Source organism: Stegastes partitus, unplaced genomic scaffold, assembly GCF_000690725.1.
Source record: "Stegastes partitus isolate 25-593 unplaced genomic scaffold, Stegastes_partitus-1.0.2 Scaffold756, whole genome shotgun sequence".
NCBI classification, from domain to species: Eukaryota; Metazoa; Chordata; class Actinopteri; family Pomacentridae; genus Stegastes; species Stegastes partitus.
Window position 1 is genome coordinate 240,543 of NW_007578487.1, and position 20,593 is coordinate 261,135.

General features: G+C 41.3%; 1 protein-coding gene across 1 annotated transcript; it reads left to right on the forward strand.

The window, feature by feature from the left end:
* The first annotated feature begins 458 nt into the window (after nucleotides 1-458).
* ppp1r2 (protein phosphatase 1, regulatory (inhibitor) subunit 2) lies at nucleotides 459-20,090 on the forward strand. Its single transcript, XM_008291709.1, has 6 exons — nucleotides 459-814; nucleotides 9,075-9,182; nucleotides 10,740-10,823; nucleotides 13,307-13,410; nucleotides 15,775-15,969; nucleotides 17,227-20,090. Exons 1-6 carry the CDS (start codon nucleotides 684-686, stop codon nucleotides 17,244-17,246), a joined length of 642 nt encoding a protein of 213 aa, XP_008289931.1. The 5' UTR covers nucleotides 459-683; the 3' UTR covers nucleotides 17,247-20,090.
* The last annotated feature ends 503 nt before the right edge of the window (nucleotides 20,091-20,593 follow it).

Below are 20,593 nucleotides of genomic sequence, written 5' to 3' on the forward strand. Positions count from 1 at the left end.
CAAAAGCAATGTCTTATTTCACTAAATTATAATTTAGCATTTTTTAAAAATGTAGTATTACTTTTTTCAGTTTCTAATTGTTTGAATGACTATTGTGAATTTTGCTTTTTCTCTAACGCAAGTGTATGAGTACATTTGAGGATGACTGTAAATTAAGCACCAATCACATATCCACAATACTTTTGTCCTCTTTATCCTCTAATTTAGCACAAAGGTAATGCTAATGCAGTCATTCTCTCAGTCATGTTAATATTAAGAATATCAAGTGTTAACCAAAATACTATTGTTGCTGCATTTTATTATTCCACACAAAAGGTAGTCACATGTTTGTTTCTTATGTTTCTGAAGCACACATTTCCGAGCACCAGAAGGCAGCACCCCGGACGGGATGAATTCACGTTTCTCAAATCTCGCGATAAGCCCAGCCGACCCGCTAGAAGCGCTGTTGCCCCACCAGCCAGCGAGCAGCCGGACAGTAGACATGCTAAACCGCCAGTGCACGCAGGTTTCCCCGGAGTTTATGGAGGAGCACTGAGTTATGACGGAGCGCATGTTTGAAACGCAACCTGCCTTTGGGATTTGACTCGCAGAAATCACCGAATAAAAAAAAAAATAAAACAAATAAAACACGGTTTGAGGAGAAGCAGTTGAAAGCCAGCCGGTCTGACAGTCAGCGTGTGGGAATGGCAGCTCCCCGGCCGATAAAAGGCATCCTGAAAAACAAGAACAGCGGTACAAACGTCAAATCGCTGCCCGACGACGAATCAGCAGAGAATACCGAACAAGCCCCGGGACTCTCGGAAGATGACCAACAGTAAGTTTTCTGCTTAGCTGTGCTCAGGTTGGTAAGCAGGTAACATTAGCTAGCGATGGCTAAACACTTGTTAGCCTCGCCAACGTTCCTCCGGCTGTCACCTCTCCGGCTTTCGGTGCTGGCCGCCGCCGTGTATCAGAACTTTCTGGGTCTGACTGGCTGCTGTCAGAGGGTCTCTGACTAAATGTTAATGTAACCGACAGCTAACGTTGACCCCTGGAGCCCATTGGTCCGGTTAGCTTGCTCGTTAGCTCAGTAATGACAGTCACGACAGGTTTTATGGTTGTAAAGGTGGTGATAGTAAGTAGCGCCGAAACATGAATAAGTTTTACTGTCGACTAGCATGACTTAGTGCTAGTTAGAGAAGATGCTAAATAGTTATCGTGACTGTTACAACTCCCAGACAGAGATGACCATATAAGGTAAATTAGCAAAAACTTAAACAAAGTGGCGCCCGCATGTAGCTTCATATTGACACAAGTATTGCCTAAACTACTCCACTTTATCCTCCATACAGCCTAGTATTAGCTCACCTGTATCATTAAGTTAGTATAACCTGCCTGCCAGTAAGTTTTAAACGCACAGTGGTTATAATTTTCAAAAGCCATAGTAAGTTTTTAAACACCTAATATGAAGCCAGACACTGCTAGCATGCAGTGTCTCTATACATTAATTGCACTTTACAGTACATTATCTGCTGCAGGTTACATTAGCGTGATCAATACCAATTTACATTAAGCAACTGAAAGCCACAAATACATTTTATTGTACACAAACGGTAAAAAAAAAAAATCTACGTTGACAGGCATTGTGATTGAAATCAGATAGTAATCAGATTGAAACCAGTATACAGCAGTAGGTAGACAAAGCAGAGCTGGGTTTCCTCTATTTACCTCTGTCAGTGTCAAATGCAACACTTGCTGCTACATCTGACACTGACAGCTGTGTTACAGGCCCGCGCTGGCACCGAGGCACCGGTCTGTAGTCGAAAAAGGCAGCAGCCTGTGATAAACATGGCTATTCTCATCTGTTAATCTCACACCCACCCTTCTTATGTTCAAATACACCCATCGCCTTCTGTTGAATATTTGCGCTTATCGGTCAAATCTGTCCTTCTGAACACATCTGATGTGCCCTTCAATCCAGCCACCGAGTTGGTTTTGTGTCGGTGTATGTGTCACATTGTTTGACTTGAACTTCCATCCTGATGTTGGCCAAGGTGACAGCTCATATAGCCACTCACAGCAGAGGGTGCTTGACTGAAATATCTAGTGTATTCGTCGGCATGAGGGACATCTCAGGTTAGCTCAAGAGCATTGCAGGGAAAATAAATTGTGGGCCACACACTCGCAGCGTAAGGACGTGACTAGGGTTTCTAATGATATGCTGACATGGAGATTATGAAAATTTGGTCTGAGACTGCTAAATCAGCTCTTCTGTTTGCTAATAGGTACTTGGCCTCAGCGTCAAGTCGTCGAGTTAGAGGTTGGTTTCTCTTTGAAGCCTTTGCCTTCTCATATGCATTGATTTCACTGGTAGTGACACTTTCACTGTGGCAGCGGGACTTAACACCCCAAATCACCAGTCACTGGTAGGTCATTTCAGCGCTCTGCTCTCTCACAGCCAGCGCTCAGTGTCCCCCTGCCCTCGGGACACTGTGGACATGCAGAGTTCACGGTGCGATGCTGTTGAATTAGGTTGCCAGCAAAGTCCGAATGTAGAATAGGGACATTATACTTGAACAAGGTGGCTGCTTAAGGAGTCAGCTCAGGGAAACCTATACATTACCTTTTAATAGAAATGATTCTACTATGCTCAGCTTTTGGGAATATCTTTCATTGAATTTCTGAGTTAATCAAACACTAGGCTATGTGGAGGAAATTTGCAGTTTGCACAGGGAGACAAAACCTGATGAAACACAAACTGCATTTAGTGTATAGCTGTGGCACAATTCAATTATGAATAAATGTGTCCTTAGTTGGATAGCTTTACACGTGTGTGTCATCTGAGAACTGAGTAACGGGGTGGAATTCCTGAAGCAAAGAAGGGTGCAGATCTGCACAAGGAGTGAAGAGACTAATGCATTACTGCATTGCTGCTCTGGTGCTTTTACAGTGCCCTTGAGCAAGTGTATGTTGTGCACTGCAAAGCACATCTGCCACTTTGCTTTAAAAAACAGTTGCTGGAAACTAAAAGAATGCATATTTAAAAAGTATGTTTCCAACAACTGACTTAAAATATGCTGACGTGAGAAGGTTTAAAGACAATAAATGCACAACCATATGAGCACTTTTAGGGCTCTACATGAACTGAATTCTGTCTGCTTTACAGTCATCTACTTGAATTAACACCACCCACCTGCCAAATGCAGTTAAGTCTTTGGTGCTAGTTAGAAAATCTGCCTGCTGGGTTGGGCAATGAACCATATGGATATTTTAATCCCTTAAAAATTGGATCTAATGCAAATAAGAAAAAAGTAGAAAACTTATATAAATATGATAATTTAGATACATGTTGTTGTGCATTGTGTACTGCATCAGCATCAAAATCGATCCATTTCATGATGTTACTCTCCCTGTCATGTATGTCCTACCAGTTTCTGTGGAAAGCATAACCAGTTCGTCTGTATTTGGTCAATGTCAAATATTCGATTTCTCATCCACTGTGCCCACTGTTACGCCGGCAGGTGTAGACATTAGAAACAGTCCTCTCTGAGCCTGCGGCATGAGAAATTAGGCCATAGAAGGATGGCAGTTATTAGCAAATTCCTTTCCCAACAGTGAATCAAGCTTTTTCTGTGTTGTTACAAAAATAGTCTCTCTTTGAGTGACGAGGAAGTGGAGGAAAAAGAGTTTTCTGGAAGGATCTCGTGTGCAGCCAAGCACCAAATCCTCAGAGGAGAACAAGGGCTGACCATGCTGTGCCCATGCTGCCACTGTCAACTCTGAATCGAAAGAAAATACACAAACTCTCAGGCCTTGTCCACACACACACGGATATTTTTTGAAACACAGCTTTTTCTATGCAGTTTTGGCTTTTCCCCACTTCCAAACAGTTTTGATCACAAAAAATGGACATGTTTGTAAAACTTGTTTAGCGAGTCTGTTTACACTGTTGATGTGTAGACGAAGGAAGCTCAGTTTTGGATTGTGAGAGTCAGATTATGCAGTGGTATGTCCTTCATTAAGACGGTTTTGTGCAATGGTGGTTGTGGCCAAAATGGTGCTAATCTTACTAATAGCTTTTTTTTTTTTTTTTTTACATGTTTACACATAAATGTACAGTTACTCCTCTAGTAGATCGAGGAAAAGAATTAGTCAAGACATATTGATCAATGTGCCATTGCAGATAGCCTGATACAACTCAGTCCTAATGCACACAGAACACACAGTGACGTTCATACATTGGTATTTCCTACATGATTGTTTTTCATTATTACTTCCATGAAACTCCCAGATGACATAAACTTAATAGGATGCAGCTAAAAAACAAAACTCCTCCCAGTATATTCTAAGTGCATTTATGTCAGGGATTATCAGTGTGCAGTATGATTTAAATAAGTTTTATCATAGAACCTGTCTGGTTTTGGTTATTCAGGCAGTCTGCACTCCAAGGAATATGACCCATTGAGTCTTTTGTTTTAGTCACAAGAGAACAAAAAAAATCTGCGGGCTTCATTTCTACCATTGTTTAGGACAGCAGTGCTCACACTGAGCTTGACAACAGCCCAAACATGTTTTCCTTCTTATCTGCTTCAATTGTGTGGAACATATTGCATTGCCTTCTCAGCTCATTCTGCAGCACCCAGAGGATATCCTGAACAAATACGTACCTCCCAACACTCATTTAGTTGACCACCTGTCCGTGTTTAGACAATTCAGCTTCCCACCATAGATTTGAAGTCAGAACCTATCCTTTAACAATGCAGATTTATGGTTTACAGGCATCACAGCATGGCTCTGTTAATATCTTTTAGAATATCTTTTTACCACTTAGATTTTGCGATCTGCAGAGGTAGTGCTGAATGATTGAAAATACAAGATAATTGGGTCTGGTAGCAAAAGATCTAAAGATACAAAATAAAATAATAATAATTGGAATTATATAGGGACCCACAAGTTTATTTGTTTATTTCCTTTGTAAGTTTCTTTCAGCAGGGCAGGGCGATGTCAAGCTTTGACCACTTTTTCTTTATTATCCCTTTAGTCATCCACCATTATTTAGTTAACAGTGATGTATGAGCCTCACACCCAGTCATATATAATTCATCGGTGCTCCCATGAAACTCTATCTCTCCTTCACTGTCTTGCAAGCCTCATCCTGACTGTGCGATGGACAGCTTGACTGTCAGGCAGTGAATCTCTGGCCTCCCATAATGTGGACAGAAAAATACCACTTAGACCACTCAGACATCTTACCCTCCCCAGTACAGGTCAGATGAGGTCGACTGTGGCCACAGAAATTAATACAATTTCTGTACTGATGGGAAACTGACAAAGCCAGAATCAACAGGTGTCTGAAAACCCGCTTACAAGAATAGGGTGGCAGCAGCTTTAGTACAAGGCAGTAAAAGAGAAATACTTTTACTGTAAGGGTTATCTCCCTCTTTATTGTTTCTCGTATTCTTGGCACGGGGGTAGGATATAAGTTAATTTAGTGCAACACCATCTATGGGTGTATTTCTGTTCAGATGAAATGAAACATTTGACCTTTGTAGCGGCAGTTTTTGCTCTTGTAGAGTCCCTCCAGCGAACGTCAGCTTTACTTGTTAGTGTAACAATAAAAATCCTCTGCATATTTTGTAGAGGAGCTCATCTTTCTCCACATCACGACTTCATCATGATCACTGATGTGTTCAGTGTTCCTTCCCTCCTCATTGCTCTGCTTCTTCTCTGATGTACTTTTTCTCTACAGTCTGGACAGATGACAAGAGCTTAAGAAACAGTTTTAGTCCTCATTCCAGCTGGCTATCTCTCAAACTTTGTGCAAGCCTTTCACTGCTGTCTGACCAGAGGGAGCACTGATTCACGCTTGTGTTGACTGTAAATATAGAAAATAACAGAAAAAGGCAGATACTCTCAAATTCCAGATGGTTTTACCAAAAAAAAATGGTAGTTCTCTCTATCGTGAGCCATCAAAAGTTAAGTTACTGTCATTGAGCTTTGAGAAAACATCCGATTATTTGGCACTGACGTCTTAACATGTAACCAAATGTAGATGCTTTCACGCCTGTTGTTTTGTTCCTGTGATCAAGGATACATTGAGGGAAACACGCATGTTCCCATGGTGACCAAATGAGTCCCATAAATATACACAGTGCTTTTGCAGATCTAGTGTAAGATCAGTTTGCACAACCGTTTTCAGTCAGGAAGAAGATTTAATAGGAGTTAGGCTTGAGAGGGTGTGTCGACCAATATGGATTTTCCAGGCCAAAGATCCGACTGATACAGATTATTAGTATTCAAGGAGGCCAAATAACGATATTTTGATCAGATATTCATTCAGTCTTTTTGTTTAAATTTAGAATAACACAAGCTCCAATGCACAACTTTATGGAAATGTTCTGTTTATTTAGGTCTTACATGTGTTTCATTAAAAGAAACTTCTCAACATTTATCATTCAGTGTTGATGGATGATTACTTGTAATTTGCCGACTGCATCAGAACCAACGTAGCACATATTTTATGCCACTAACAAACAGCTCAATCGGGTAGAGACGTTCCTTTTCACTCCGGTTGTTTCGTCCTCACCAGCGTTCAGCAGGTTTAACACCAGTCATAACAAGCGATAACAATGCACCTGGGGTTAAAGTACAACTTAAAGAAACCTGTACAATCTTTATTCTACAAATTTTAGCTGAGTTGAGTTGGCAGTATATAACGTATGTTTGCTCAATTTGAAATATTTAATAATTCCCATCAGGTATTTAAAAATAATAATCCTGATTCCCTTCCCCTGCTACCTCAGGCTGCAGAAGCAGTATGTTTTGTGCCCCGTCTGTACTGTAAAACAAGAGTCCGCTGCTGTTCCTGTTGGTGGGTTCAGCCTGTTGTGGAGGGCACCGGGCCGGACCTTTCCTCATCGCCCTCTGACTATGCTACCTGATAGCACGGCTCAGCTCTCAGCGATGACTCACTCTATTTAATGAGTTTTCCTGAAGCGTTATGTCGCCAGCTGTTGACCACCCTCGAGAGATAGTCCTCATCATCACATAAGAGATAGAGCTCTATATTTAGTGTGTACTAGAACTTGCTACTGTCCTGTTTTTTTCCCCTCTTGTTGGGGCAGGTGCATCATCGTTGTGTTACAGTTTTTCTGATGAACTGTTCTGAAAGACTGAGTGAACTGGAGGGGATTTAAGGGCAACAGCAGTTTGGTGGGAGTAGAACATGCTTGTCTGCTTCTTGTTTGTGTTATGCAACTGTAAAAACATACTAGAGCGAAACACTACATACTCATGAACAGCTTTTGCCGGAGAAAATGTTTTCATCCTTTAAAAAAAAAAAAGAAGAAGAAACCATGACAGTCTAAGGATTTCTAAATTTATCTCCAAAAATCTGAATAATTGTCGCGGTGTCTTTGTGTGTATTTTGCTGAAGATAAAACCTATTGAGGATTATGTGTAGTTTTTGCATAGATTCACACTCTCTGTGGGGTTTCTAGTTTTGCATGTTTACTTGATCGCTGCCTTTATAAAATGAGTGTGAGTGTTTGTCAAGAACTTGTTATCAGGGTAGATGACTTTGGCCTATCTGCCTGCATTTTCACAGATCGTTTCCTTGATAGACGAGGTCACCTTACTGCCCATAAAACAGACTAACTACTCATTATGGGGCCATTTTCTGTCAACTAATGTGGACAACCCATAATCCTTTTAAATTTGATGATTGGAAAGTTTATTTGCTAATCCTATTTCGCTGTCTCTTTTTGGTGTGTCACTGATGATACCTTTTCTAACGAGACAATCTGCCTGCTCTGTCAGTGAATGCAGAAAGTTACATATTCATTAGTGCAGCTGTTTAAAACATAAAATAAGCCTCTCTCCTAGTCGCTGTCTTTAGCGCAAACAGTTTAGGGAGCCCAGTGTTTTAATTCCATTCAATTATATGGCTGTTTTGTAAAGTCTAAACGGCTCAGGTCTGCTTCAGGGAGAGACGTGGAGGAGCTCTGCAGGCTAGTCGCAGCAGGCGGTGGATTTAGCATTTCTCTCCCGTCTCCCACCCCCTTTCCCTTCTCCCATGATACCTGACCTTTTGTTTCACTAACAAGGGCACGAATGATGTACAATACCTTGGCAGGAGAGGCACTGAATGGCACACAAGGTGTAACCAAATCCTAATAACTCCAAGGGGCACCTTGATTCATTGATGCAAGTTTCACCTTAGGAATTTAAAATGATGGAGTGTGACAAAATAGGTAAACACGATGCTACTGAAAACACCATTAACTGACAAAGAGGAAGAAAATCCTAATATAATAAATTGAGATAATTGGCTGCAGAAATAATATTATATCAGCTCAGTGAGATGTGAAACACAAAATGCAAAACACAGAATTAATTGGCAGTGGAGTGGTGCTTTTTTTCTGAGTTAAAACAAAAGACTCTTGTTTGTCTCTCCTGAGCTATAATGGCAGGTGTTCTCTTTATCCTCTTGAGCCAAATATCGCATTCAGTGCTGATTTAGTGTCTTTGTCTCTGTTCATTTCCTCTAAGGATTTGAAAGGGTAGCAAGGATTAGTGTAATTTCAAACCCCTGGCAGAGCTTGGCGATGCGAAAACCCTATTCCCAACCATGAGAGTGGAACCATTTGAGGGATTAGAAACAGATGTGTTAAACGGAGATGGAACAAAAAATCAACTCTTGGAAAAAGCAATTGTTTTAAAATGAGACTGCGGTTTGACTTTTAACCTTATTCACTCACAGGTGATCAGACTCAACGCCCACTCAAAGCCACAGTCGCATCCATGATGGGTTACCTCGACACAAAAGCAAATATCATGTCACTTCCTGAGAGTTGTCAGAAGCCAAATTGGTGCGGGTGACATTTCTGGGCTTTTGTCCGTGTATTCCCAAAATAATGCAGTCTGAGTGAAAACTGGGGCACGTTCAGTCCTAGATTAAATGTGGTCGCTCTTCTCCCTGTAGGAATCTGAGGACTGTGACGGTGGGTTGGTAGCTGGCACACAGTGGTCTACATAGACTGACAGGCCATTTAACCCTCATTTTCTTCTGTTTTTTTTCTTTGATCTCTTTACAGGAAGAAATCGCAAAAATGGGATGAGATGAACATCCTGGCGACGTACCACCCGCCTGACAAAGACTACGGCCTGATGAAGATAGATGAACCCAGCACACCTTATAACAGGTTAAAAGCTTCAGTCACAAATATTCCTAATAACTCTTTGTATTGGTATGGCAATTTAAAACATAGTCGTGGTGTTTTTTCCAGAGCCGATATCGATTATTGTCATAAGAACAATATTTGAAGCTGATAACATTACATGTTATATCTTAGCAGCATGTGATGACAGGGAAGCTGTCATTCACAGCTAGGTTACTTATTAATAAGGATTACTATAGCTGAAAAAGTACAACAAAAATAGGAGGGCTGACGTCAGAGCGTCGCATGATGCTTGGACACTTTTCTCTGTTAACTGTGAGATTGACTGATTTAGATGGAACAGCTTTTCTCCTCTTCTCCTGATATCACAGTTCTTTGCTGTTCTTTTCAGTTTTATTGCCCACTTAAGCCTATATCTGAAAGCATTATTAGCGAATGTTTTCCAGACACTGTTTTGAGGTAATCTGTGGCTGCTCCTAACTTAGCTGGTAGCCAGTAGATTCACCTTCGCCACTGTGAAAGTAATCAGCATCCTGTTTTTGGCAAAGGCTTTGCTTCTTGTTCAGTTTTTGTGGGTTGTCTCTGCTAGAGTCATGTGTCCACCAGTTAGGGTAGATTTTTTTAAAGTTAATCTGACTTCAGAAATATGTTACAGTACTCCAGGTAGCATTAGCCACAGGCTAAGAGGCACAACAAGCCTTTTCGTGATAGCGTTAAGCATCCTGAAAATAAGTTCCACTTTCACTCACGCTACCAAGTGCATTATTTTGGCATTTTGAGTGAAACAGGCAAATGTGTGATTCAGATGTTTCTTTCAACTTGAGCAACAATATCTACCTCATCTTCCAAACTTAGCTCCTGGAGCTGCTTTGCTCTGCAATGTGCTCATCCATCCCTGTCGGTAGTTTTCATTGTTGACTGGCTCACAATATCCAAGAGACAATGTTGAAGTGCTGTGGGTGGTGTAGTGCTTGAGAACAACAACAGAGAAGAGGCTAAATCAGAGTCAAAGTAGCGCATTTATGGGCATACTGATAATTGGAAAAATGATAAATAAAGGCCCCAGTAATTGCCGAGGCTGATCCCTAATTTCAGATCATAAGATAGACTCAAAAAGTATTTGCATTAAGAATACATATGTCACAATACAGAGCAAGGAAGCTCCACACTGTGGACCACAGCTCAGCCGACACCTGTGCTCTCAGTCACCAGCGTGGAGAGCTCCAGTGCTGAAGGCTACTGATGTGGTCCATGACAACACTGATTCTGTAGATTGTGATCACCTTGAAAACATGCTGCTCGAGATTCATCCATTAATGTTCGTCTGTAGTATTAGACTGCCGTATGTGTGTTGGTGTCTCAGGAGGTTTGTAATCAGTAAGTCTGCGTGCTCCACCCTGTTTACAGATGAATGTTTTTCCCTCTTCACGGTCCTCTTTCCTGTTCTTCTTTTCCTCTCTGCCCTCATTCCTCTCCACACTGTATCTCCTCTGTCATTTTGTCCGTGTGGCTATCTGATTCTGTTTCCTTTTCTTCCTAATCCTCTCTCCCTTGCTTACTCAGATAACTTTTCTCTTTCAGGATGGTCGGGGATGACGATGATGAGGGGGCGCTGAGTGATTCGGACGGCCAAAGTGGGCTCGCAGCGGATGACCTTGCATCAAAGTAAGAATTAAAAGTGATTGTTGGGAGACAAGTACAAACCAAATTCACAGATGGAGAGGGTGGAAGTGAGAAATGGAAGGATGGATAATTAGGTTAGATGCTGTAACAGCGCTGCTACATTTTTGTTTTGACTTCCTGTAACTGGTGCAGTGTTTTAGATTTTTAATGAAGTAGAAATGTAATCTGGAAAATGGAGAAATAGCCCAGATAAGCCACACCTGATCACACACTGTAAGGTTGATGTCATCCAACAGGAATGCGTCACAGCAATATCTGATAAGGCTTTATTTACTGTACAGAGGCTGACCTCTTTAGGACACTCAGAGGCCTCTTTACTGCAGTGTTACACAAAACTTTTTGGACAACGCTCAGGTCACTTTGCCAAAATGTTGTAATACCATTATTGTTGGAACATCACATTGCACGAAACATAGTAGTCAATACTTCTGCTCTGATTTACCACAGCAAGCAACACTGAACAACTTGCCTGTTCATTCAATGACACTCAAAAGAAGTATGCATAGTTTAAAATATATATATATTAATTCACTTTTCCATTGTCTAGTATACAGAGGAATAAACTCCCACAAGACGATGTCACTGTGTTTGTTACCATTATGTGTGCACATGTGTTTTAATTTATCTGACTGATTATGTACATTATGAGAAAACACACCTGTAAACATGCTTCTATATTGTGCACAACATACACAAATCTACCAAAGCGATGTTATTTTAGGATCCAATCTCATGTTACCATCTCGTGTGTTGTGTGGAGGTTGAACATCAGACGATGGCATTCCTTTGTTTTCATGGAAATTCTTCCTCTGCATTTTCGTTCTGAGCAACACAAGCTGCTGATCAATAAACAATGGGATTTTTTGGGTGTTTCCCATCTTCCTTGAATTTCAATGAAATGCATTGAAAAATATAAAAAAATAGCTTTAAATCACACTGGCTGTTAGTATTACAGACTTGCTGCTTAATTTGCTTTATATGCTTCAAACTGTGTTTTAACTTCTGGAAGACATTTGCTTATTGTTAGTGATATTTTGAATGAACAAAACTACATAAAGATGTGGTTCACCAGTGGAGAATATATAAGATACATGTGTGGTGTATTCCCAAGATGTTATTCCCATTTTTAAAAAAAACAAAACGTTTTAGTTGAAAGAAAGCTTACTTTTTTGAATGTGTCAACTGACATAATATTTGTAAATTATAGATTTTGCAGTGATTGAAATGGTTAAAGCCTGTTTCTGAAGCTGCCATGACATTTATAAAAGTTGAAAATCTTCCTGTATATGAACATAATTTAAATGTAGAAATTTGACATGCCGTCTTTTGGAGTTTTACTAAGAAATGTATAGATGCAGAGGAAATTATGAACGAAAGCTTCATGTTATGTGAAAGAACAGTGGTTTCACCAACATAACAAGCAGAAGCAAAAAGAGAAGAGGAGGATGAATAACATCTTTGACCATCTCCTGCAGCTTTGGCCTGAAAAGTCTTTCTGCGCCAAGGAATGTGTATCTGCCACTCAGAGCTGTGATCTGGATGGTAATGGAAGCTTGAGAAGTGTATTCGCTGTGGGCCACCGCGCTTACATAAGTGCATTGATGCAGGGATTGGATGAGCTCGTTGGAGTGTTTGAGTGTGTGCGCTACAGAGAGGACGGAGATTAGCTCCAGGCTCGCAAGTCAATTAGCCGCCTTTGTTTGCTTCCACAATGAGTGCCTTCCATTGTTTTACACTAAACCCTTCAGATAGTACAGCAGCTGCTCTTTTCCTCCATCCTCTTGTTTTTTTTTTTCTCATCCAGTCTCCCTCTCTCCTCTTATCTGTCACTCATCCACCTGTGATTCTTTTCAGTTTGCTTCCCTCCTTTCTGCTTCACTGCATTTCTTCTACTTTTTCCTCTTCCGTCTGTCTTTGGCCTGTCTGATACCATTTCTGGTGCACTTGGAAACTGTAGGGAGAGTTGACAGTGTTCTCTGTGGCTGAATCAGGCCAGTTGGTTGGAGAGCAGTAGTACAGTAAATGGGAGCTTCCCTGGAGCAGTTACACATATTCACTACCACCCATTCAACCATAAACCATTATTCATTTTGTCCACCGCTGTTAAAGCTCTTTGCGAGTGTGAGAGACGGGGATAGTGAGTCGTTATTTTTGTCTCGTGCTTGAGTAGTCACACACACACAGTCACATCTCTAGACTTTCCACTCTGCCTACTCTGTCCTCTCTAATACCTCTCCATCTGTGTTCCTGCCGTGTCTGTTTCCCTCTGTAGTAAGCCTTATTTAAAAGTTTTATATTCCCTCCACGGTGAGTTTAGGAGGATCTATTAATGGTCTGAGGTTAGTAACGCATTTAATGTGGACAGATCGCAACAGTAAAAGTTGGGATGGAAATACTTTAAAGAGGCAATTCATTAAATCTTCTCACCTATCCCTTCCCTTTCTGTTTGTTTTTGTCTTGTTAAGGTTGGTGGCAGCTGAGGGCTCAGAGCCTCGCTTCATGAAAGAAGAAGAGGAGGAGGAGGAAAGCAGTGAGGAAGAGGAAGAGGAGCTGACTCCTGAAGAACAAGGTACACTTTTTCTTTTCTAGTTACCTTCATCGACTGAGTTTCAGTGGAATATTATTGTTTGATTATATTATTCTGGTGTCAAAAAAATTAAGTACCAGTCGAAAAGCCGCAGCTGAATGAGAGAGGTGCGTGTCAGCATCCCATAGCAAAGGGTTTTGTTGCTCACTGTGGTGAGTGCGTCCCACAGTTCACCTGTTTATTTATACCCTCCACCTTCATACAAAGTGCAGCTGTGAAGGTGACTAAATTCAGGGTGACACTGCTCAGTGGCTGGCTGGTTGGTAGGGAGGGATCAGTCTGGGAAAGGGCTCGAGTGTTTTTTGGGCTCTTTACCGTTTGCTGACTTCCCTCAAGACGGACACACACACACACACACACACACACACACACACATATACACACACACGCCCTGTGTCAGCATGCTTTTGACCGTTCTCTGACCTTGCCCCTCTGTGAACACTCTGAGACACACTCCTCTGCTGCATAGCGCGCACTCACACACTCACGCACACACTATACTTTTGCAACAGAATCCATTTTGGCTGCTGGCCTTTTGTTTCATATTTATATCTGGAGCAGACTGGAAACCTACAAGTCCGATCAATATCATCCAACTGCAGAGCTGCAGCTGCAGCAGTTTTTGACACATAGTTCTAGTGATGCCAATTTGTGCCACCTATAGGAAAAATATAGAATTTTTTGTAGTTTTTTTTTTTTTTCCTTTCCACATCACATTTTTGGGAGGGAACACGATGTACAAGACATATTCTGAAACTGTTTTCTAATGCAAGACAAACATTGTCTGATATCCACAAAGATGTTTTACTGAGTGTAAAAATGGATGAGAAAATGAAAAGTAGGTACATGTGTTAAAAAGTGCTGTATCCCACCCCACCCGCCTGTGCTGCCAAAATAGCTCTGAATTATCGGTGCATGGCCACAGGACCTCTGGGGGTGTTCTGTGGTGTCTGGCACCAGGATGTTGGCAGCGGGTTGTTAAAGGTTCGATCGGATTGGGATCGAGGGAGCTTAGAAGCCGGGTCGATGCCATGGGATTTTTGTTGTGTTGCTTGAGCTGTTTCTGAGTAGTTTTTTCAGGTGTGTCAGGGCACATTGTCCTTTTTGGGGGAGGTTGTTACCATGAGAGACTGCGATTGCTGTTGCATCGCAACTAGATAATCAATGTTTGTCACCTTTTAGTGGATTTAATGTTTGGCAGATTGTTATGTATGTTTCTATCTAGCAGTAATCTTTGTACTTTTTCTCCAGACAGTTAAATACAGTATTGCTAGTATAACAGACAAGCCCCACAAAAGGTCAAGCTGTCTTCCAGTGTATGCATTTTTTTTTAAAAATACTTCAAAAATGAGACTATATTGGAAGTAAATAACCATAAATGGTGTTATATTGAATATATGTAATTACAAAGTTGTTTCTCTTGTACAAGTTTTCATGTGAAGTCAGTTGTCAGTGTTTTGAAGAGTTCATATCCAACAAGTAAAATAATAATAAATACTTGTAACGCTGTTTGTGTTAGAATTAAGTCTTAACAACTGCATTGCATTGTCAGGATTCAATTAACCTCCTATTTTAAATTCACGTTAGAAACTTGAGTGCTGATCAAATCAGCTAAAAGAAATGACAAAGCCCGGTTCAGACGGCACAAATACTTGACTCAGGTGAACATACACCTCTTGGGCTCGTACGCGCTGTTGGAGGTGATCAATGCCTGTCCTCAAAGAGGTCATGTGGGCTAATTAAAGCTAATCAGAGCGTTTCCATGACTACGGTGCTGCATGGCATTTATGTGAGGAGTGTGTGCTGCTGTGTTCACTGCGCCAAAGAAAGTACAGCAAATGATTTTGACCTTTCAGGAGTTCATGGGGGAAGGACAGAGAATTCCTGTTCACTAAGAGGTTCGTGGATTTGCTCTGTTTAGAGTGGAAGTGAACCCAAACCAAAGGGGTCAATTTTCTCCTGTTGACTCATACGATGAACACCCTTTCTGGAAAGCTCAAACTATAGCTTATGCTTGAATTGTATTAAGATTATTCAGATGATACATTCCAGAACAATGACGTTGTACTCGCATCTGTGTCATGCTCCACTTCTGCCTCATTTTAGTGCAATCACCAGCCAGCAAAAAGTTACTGTCTCCTAAAATGAGTGTCATATTTGCAAAAATAAGTTTGTAAAGAAAGAACAAAGACACAGGAGAATGTTTTTGCATGTTGTTGGAGCATGAGGAAAAGTTCAACCACTGTTACAGCAAGCTGGTCACGTGCCAGCTTTACTATTAACAACCATTAATTGTACATGCATCCATTGGTTTTAAAGTAATTTCAAATCGCTCTTATCCTGTAGCCAAAAAGAAGCATTTTCAGATGATGAGGAAGATGCATTACAACGAGGGCCTGAACATCAAGCTGGCCCGCCAGCTCATCGCCAGCGAGCTAGAAGATGACGAAGACGCAGATGAAGAGATGAGGGATGACACAGAGGAGCCGAGGGAGGACACAGAAGAGACAGAGGAGATCAGTGTTGACCCACCACAGGAAGGTAAGGCGTGGGAGATCGTGTCCCTGTGCATATGTGGATAAAGGATTTGGACAGGTTCCAGTTGAATAAATTTAGCAGAACCGTGGTGTTTTAGCAAAACCCGCAAAATGTCCACGCAGCGCATAGAAATAATGGTTTTGCTCATCATCAGCGTGGATGTCATTAAAGTTTGCTGTGGTTCATGTCTTCACACAGCTGAGCATCAAAATGAGGTCCCAGTATTTTAATAACCCACTGTGTGTATATGAACACAGTGCATTTTAACAGTATGCAATAAAACATGCAGTCGTTTTCAGCTTTGCAAAATAGAGTATTATTGAGCTGCTATATGCATATATTTGCAGACATGGGATGCATAGCATCACTGGCTTCATTAATCTGGTAAAGTGAACTCTCAGTTTTATATTGATAAAACATCATATTGATCCTGTTCCTGCTGAGTATTTATCAGGCTCAGAAAAAAGGAAAGACTCCACAAACGGCTGAAATTAACAAACTAAGCTTCAGCTCCTGTGAAAGTTTTGTCAAAACCCAGAATACATTTATGACTGGGGCGTCTCATCCGTCTTACTGTTACGGACTGTGTCTTTATTGCAGTAAAGTTGTATTTTTCCTGACTTCTAATGTGTAATAGATGTGAAATTGTAGGGCAAAACAGAGGAGAAAGGTGTTCTGTGATTTTGGCATGCAGACTATGTCTTCTGCTCTGTCATTGACCTTTCGAATTCTTTGTACGTTCTTATCATTTATTTATTTACTAGCTTGTGTATGTTACTCTTGTAATTTTCATTTTATCTTACATAGGGCCTTTCATATGTCTGTGAAGATTCTCAGTCATCCAGGTCATGTTTATTGTGGCAGATTAATCGTAGCAACTGGACTTGCTTGAGTTCCTTGAAGATGTTTCACCTCTCATCCAAGAGACTTCATCAGTTCTGACTGATGAAGCCTTTTATACTTCAAAGGTTTTAGTTTTTAACTCCAGTGTTTCATCAGGGGGGTCCTCCACACTGGGGGCTGCGTCGGGTCTGTGACGGCATGCAGTTTAGACGTCTGCCATGTTCAAAGGGAAGTTTAGATCAAAACCCAACCTTTAATAAATTATCCTAATTAAACTAAAATTGAGTGAAATTAAAATGAAACGTACTCGGACAGATTCCATCGGCTCCTCTGTTTGCAGGATTAAAGAACAGCCAAAATAATCGGAGCACTGTTTCCTCCTCTATCTAATCTCATGCCTGTGTGTCTTTTCTCCAGCTGACTCTCTGGACTCGTAGATGTCGCCTCCCACCATCAGCCCTGTGTGTCCAGACAGACAATGCCACTGCGCTCTGTGTCTCAGCACCGAGCCGTACAGCAAACACCGCTTCACCACCCATGTAACAACTCCCCACAGCCAATAACCTCCCGGTCACCTGTCTGTCTCTACTGTTCCTTAGAACTGTGCAATATAACCCTCAAACAAACTGGTTTCAACTCCCAAGAATCCGTGCAGCACACAAGGAAAGACTGTTGCTCCCTCCTCTTCCCTCTCCTGTTGCCAAGAATTTCCTCCTCCCACTTCTGCTGGACCGGCGTCGCACTGAAGAATATGTGATTCTGACCCTGAGAGGAGGATCAAGGCCTTTTTTTTTAACAACAACACAAAAAAAACTGTTGGACTCCCGTCTGGCCGCTCCACAGTTCCTCTGCCGGCCACAGAGCAGGCCAGGGGAAACCCCACGGCCTCACTGAAGGCATATCTGAGACGTGACGACGGCGCTTTTACTGGGTGCACCTCGGATGGCTTTTTGTTTTTGTTCGGCATTGCGACCCACCACCCTGTTGCATCGTCTTTCCACCTTCAATACCTTTTGCGACGGTCAAAATCAGTTTGGTTTTTATCCACATCTCTCTATAAATAGCTACGTACCTGGTATTACTTCCCTTGAAAATAAGATTATTTCACTTGATATTGGCACAATTGTGTTACAGCAATTAGGAACTATATATGTAGCCCGCACAGCCTAAACAGTAGTGAAAATTTGATGCCTTACAACCACCAGTATTTCCTACTAATCAACGTTGTGTGCTCTCGAGCTGAGGGTATAAAGATGCACGGCCAGGAGGAATAATGTCGAGAAACTCCGAAGTGTCGATGTAAACAAATGAAAGTTTAATCATGCTAACGGGGAACTCTCATTAACTCTCTCAACAAAATCTAACTTGTTTTTTTTAACAAATTTTTCCGATATTGTTGACAAACCCTAAAAATGTTCTGTGGGTTGTGAATATTTTGCCGTATGACAGGAAAAAAGTTTGCGAGTCGCTGCCTGTAGTGTCTGACGATGATGCTCACCTCCATATTTTTTTTTTTTGCGTTGGACCAATTACATCACATTTACCCTCAAACATCTTATTTGCTTTCTATCTGTACAAGCGAGAACACCACACCAAACCTCATTTCAGTTCTACAAACATGTATACCTCATAGACTCAAAAGGTCTTTTTCCAAATTGAATCCACAGTTATTTCAACAATTTGGTCGCACTTTTTTCAGTAAAATATTTCAAATTGATTCCCAGTTTCTGCACATGAGAAACATTTTGTCAGAGAACATCCCAGGACGAGCCGGTAATCCATTTCTGAGCAGATGTGTGTGTTTTAGTGGCCAGAGGAGTGACACTTAAGGTGTTTTAAAGAAAGCAGGAGGGACAGCACTGGAGTCTTGCTGCTGAGGTCTAGCACGTGCTACTGATAAAACAGGACGAGGTCTTGTAGGAGGAAAAAAAAAAAGAAAGCTCTCATCTTTAATAAGTTACAGCTTTAAGCACAGGGCTCTTAAGTAGATCTGATAAAGAAGATAACAGCGCTTGTCGTGCTTCGGTAATTTGTCATCACATCTGAGGATTTGTGTTGTTTGGAGGGAGGTACAATCGTCTGGTTTGTGTTGAATTTCTCACCTGGCTTCATAACACCTTGTTTAATGTGGTCTGATCTACTGAAGCGTCTTGTACAAAGCAGCCGGGGAACAATGTTGAAAGAGATGTTGTTTTTTTGATGCTACTGACTTTAAAGAGGTGGAGTAAAACCAAGTCTACTGGAGGCGTTTCAAAGATTTTTTAATTTTTTTTGGTAAAGTTTGGCGTTCTAACAGGTGTCAAGAAAGTTACTGCGTAGTCTGACTGACGTGCAGGGAGAGGGACGGGAAAGAAAACTGATCCTGGTGCGACTTTAATTGCACACTTGAAGTCTCCTGTGAGCTCCCGGAGGCGTCGCTACACACTGTACGACTTCACTCGAGTCCAGTAAACAAAAAAAGGGGAAAAGTATGAAATGAAAAAGCATGCGGGATGCTTCAGTATGTCTTGTGTTGTGATCTCTTCATTTCCCTTTAACTCCTCACTGTGATTGGAGGTGTTGAGCTTTGTATTGTGGAAACACAAAAGAAACATTGACCAACAGTATGACTTCTGCCAATGTCCCCTTTGCAGCTTTTTTTTTTTTCTTTCTTTCTTGTAGTTTAGTTTTTTGGTGGCGTTTTCTCTCCATGAGCTGAAAAACTCCTTTTAATGTAACCACCAACCAACAAACAAAACCACAGTCCAGCGAGTAGACGAAACATCCGAGCAGTTGATTATTTTTATTGTTTTTTTTCAATAAAACAGGAATGTGTCTGGAAATACAGGTTTTGACGATACTGCTGTCTTTTATCTTCGATCAGTGAATTTGATAGAAAACGACTGCAGCTGACCGATTTATCTTCTCGCTCGAGACAAAACATGACTGACACGATCACCCGGTCGGTGGTTATTTCCTGTCGAATGTGCCTCTTATGTATTTATGTACATGTGTGTAAAATGAACAGGCTATGCTCCATGTTGCTGTTTCGTTGCCTCATGTGTCGCTCTTTGTTTCGCACAACTTCTGCCCCCGTTTGATTGTTTTCTAAGAACGATAGACTGTTAAACAGCCCCTGACTCTGCACTGTGTCTGTCTTAAGAGGATGATGTTGAATCCAGGTGTTGTTGTTTTCTTTCTTTTTTTTTTTTTTTTTTTGTATTCCCAGTTTGCATGTCCTTAATCATCAGATTGTGCGTGTTCTGTTCCGTCTCCTATCATTAAACAGACGTTGTTAGGAACGAGTGTGTTTTGTGTTTGTTTTGGAGCTGAATGATGCAGAAAATCTGGACTAAACATGCGAGTGTGTCAGAAACTGTGTCGTATTAAAGCCTGGAGTTGCACAGCTTTTCTTCTCAAAAACACAGCCAGCTTTGATTTAGTTTTTTTGATTTAAACAAGTCAACAATTTGATGTCCCGTCTATGATCATCAGATGCCAAACAAACACAGAAAAATGCATATTTATGATCTATAAATGAACTTTTTTATCCAACTACTCCTCATATAACTCAGCAGTGATGGTAAGTAGGCCTTTTCTTAAATATACATCAATCAGCCACAATGTTAAAGCTACTACCAGAACAAGCTCCATCCAGGGAGATCCCACCCAGCACCCCACAGGACCCAAAGCATCTGCTGCTGACATACTTCCACAGGACACCAGCAGAGGTCCTGTGTTCATGCCTGAACTGGTCAGACCTGTTGTGGCAGCAGAAGGTGTAACTACACAATAATAGACGGGT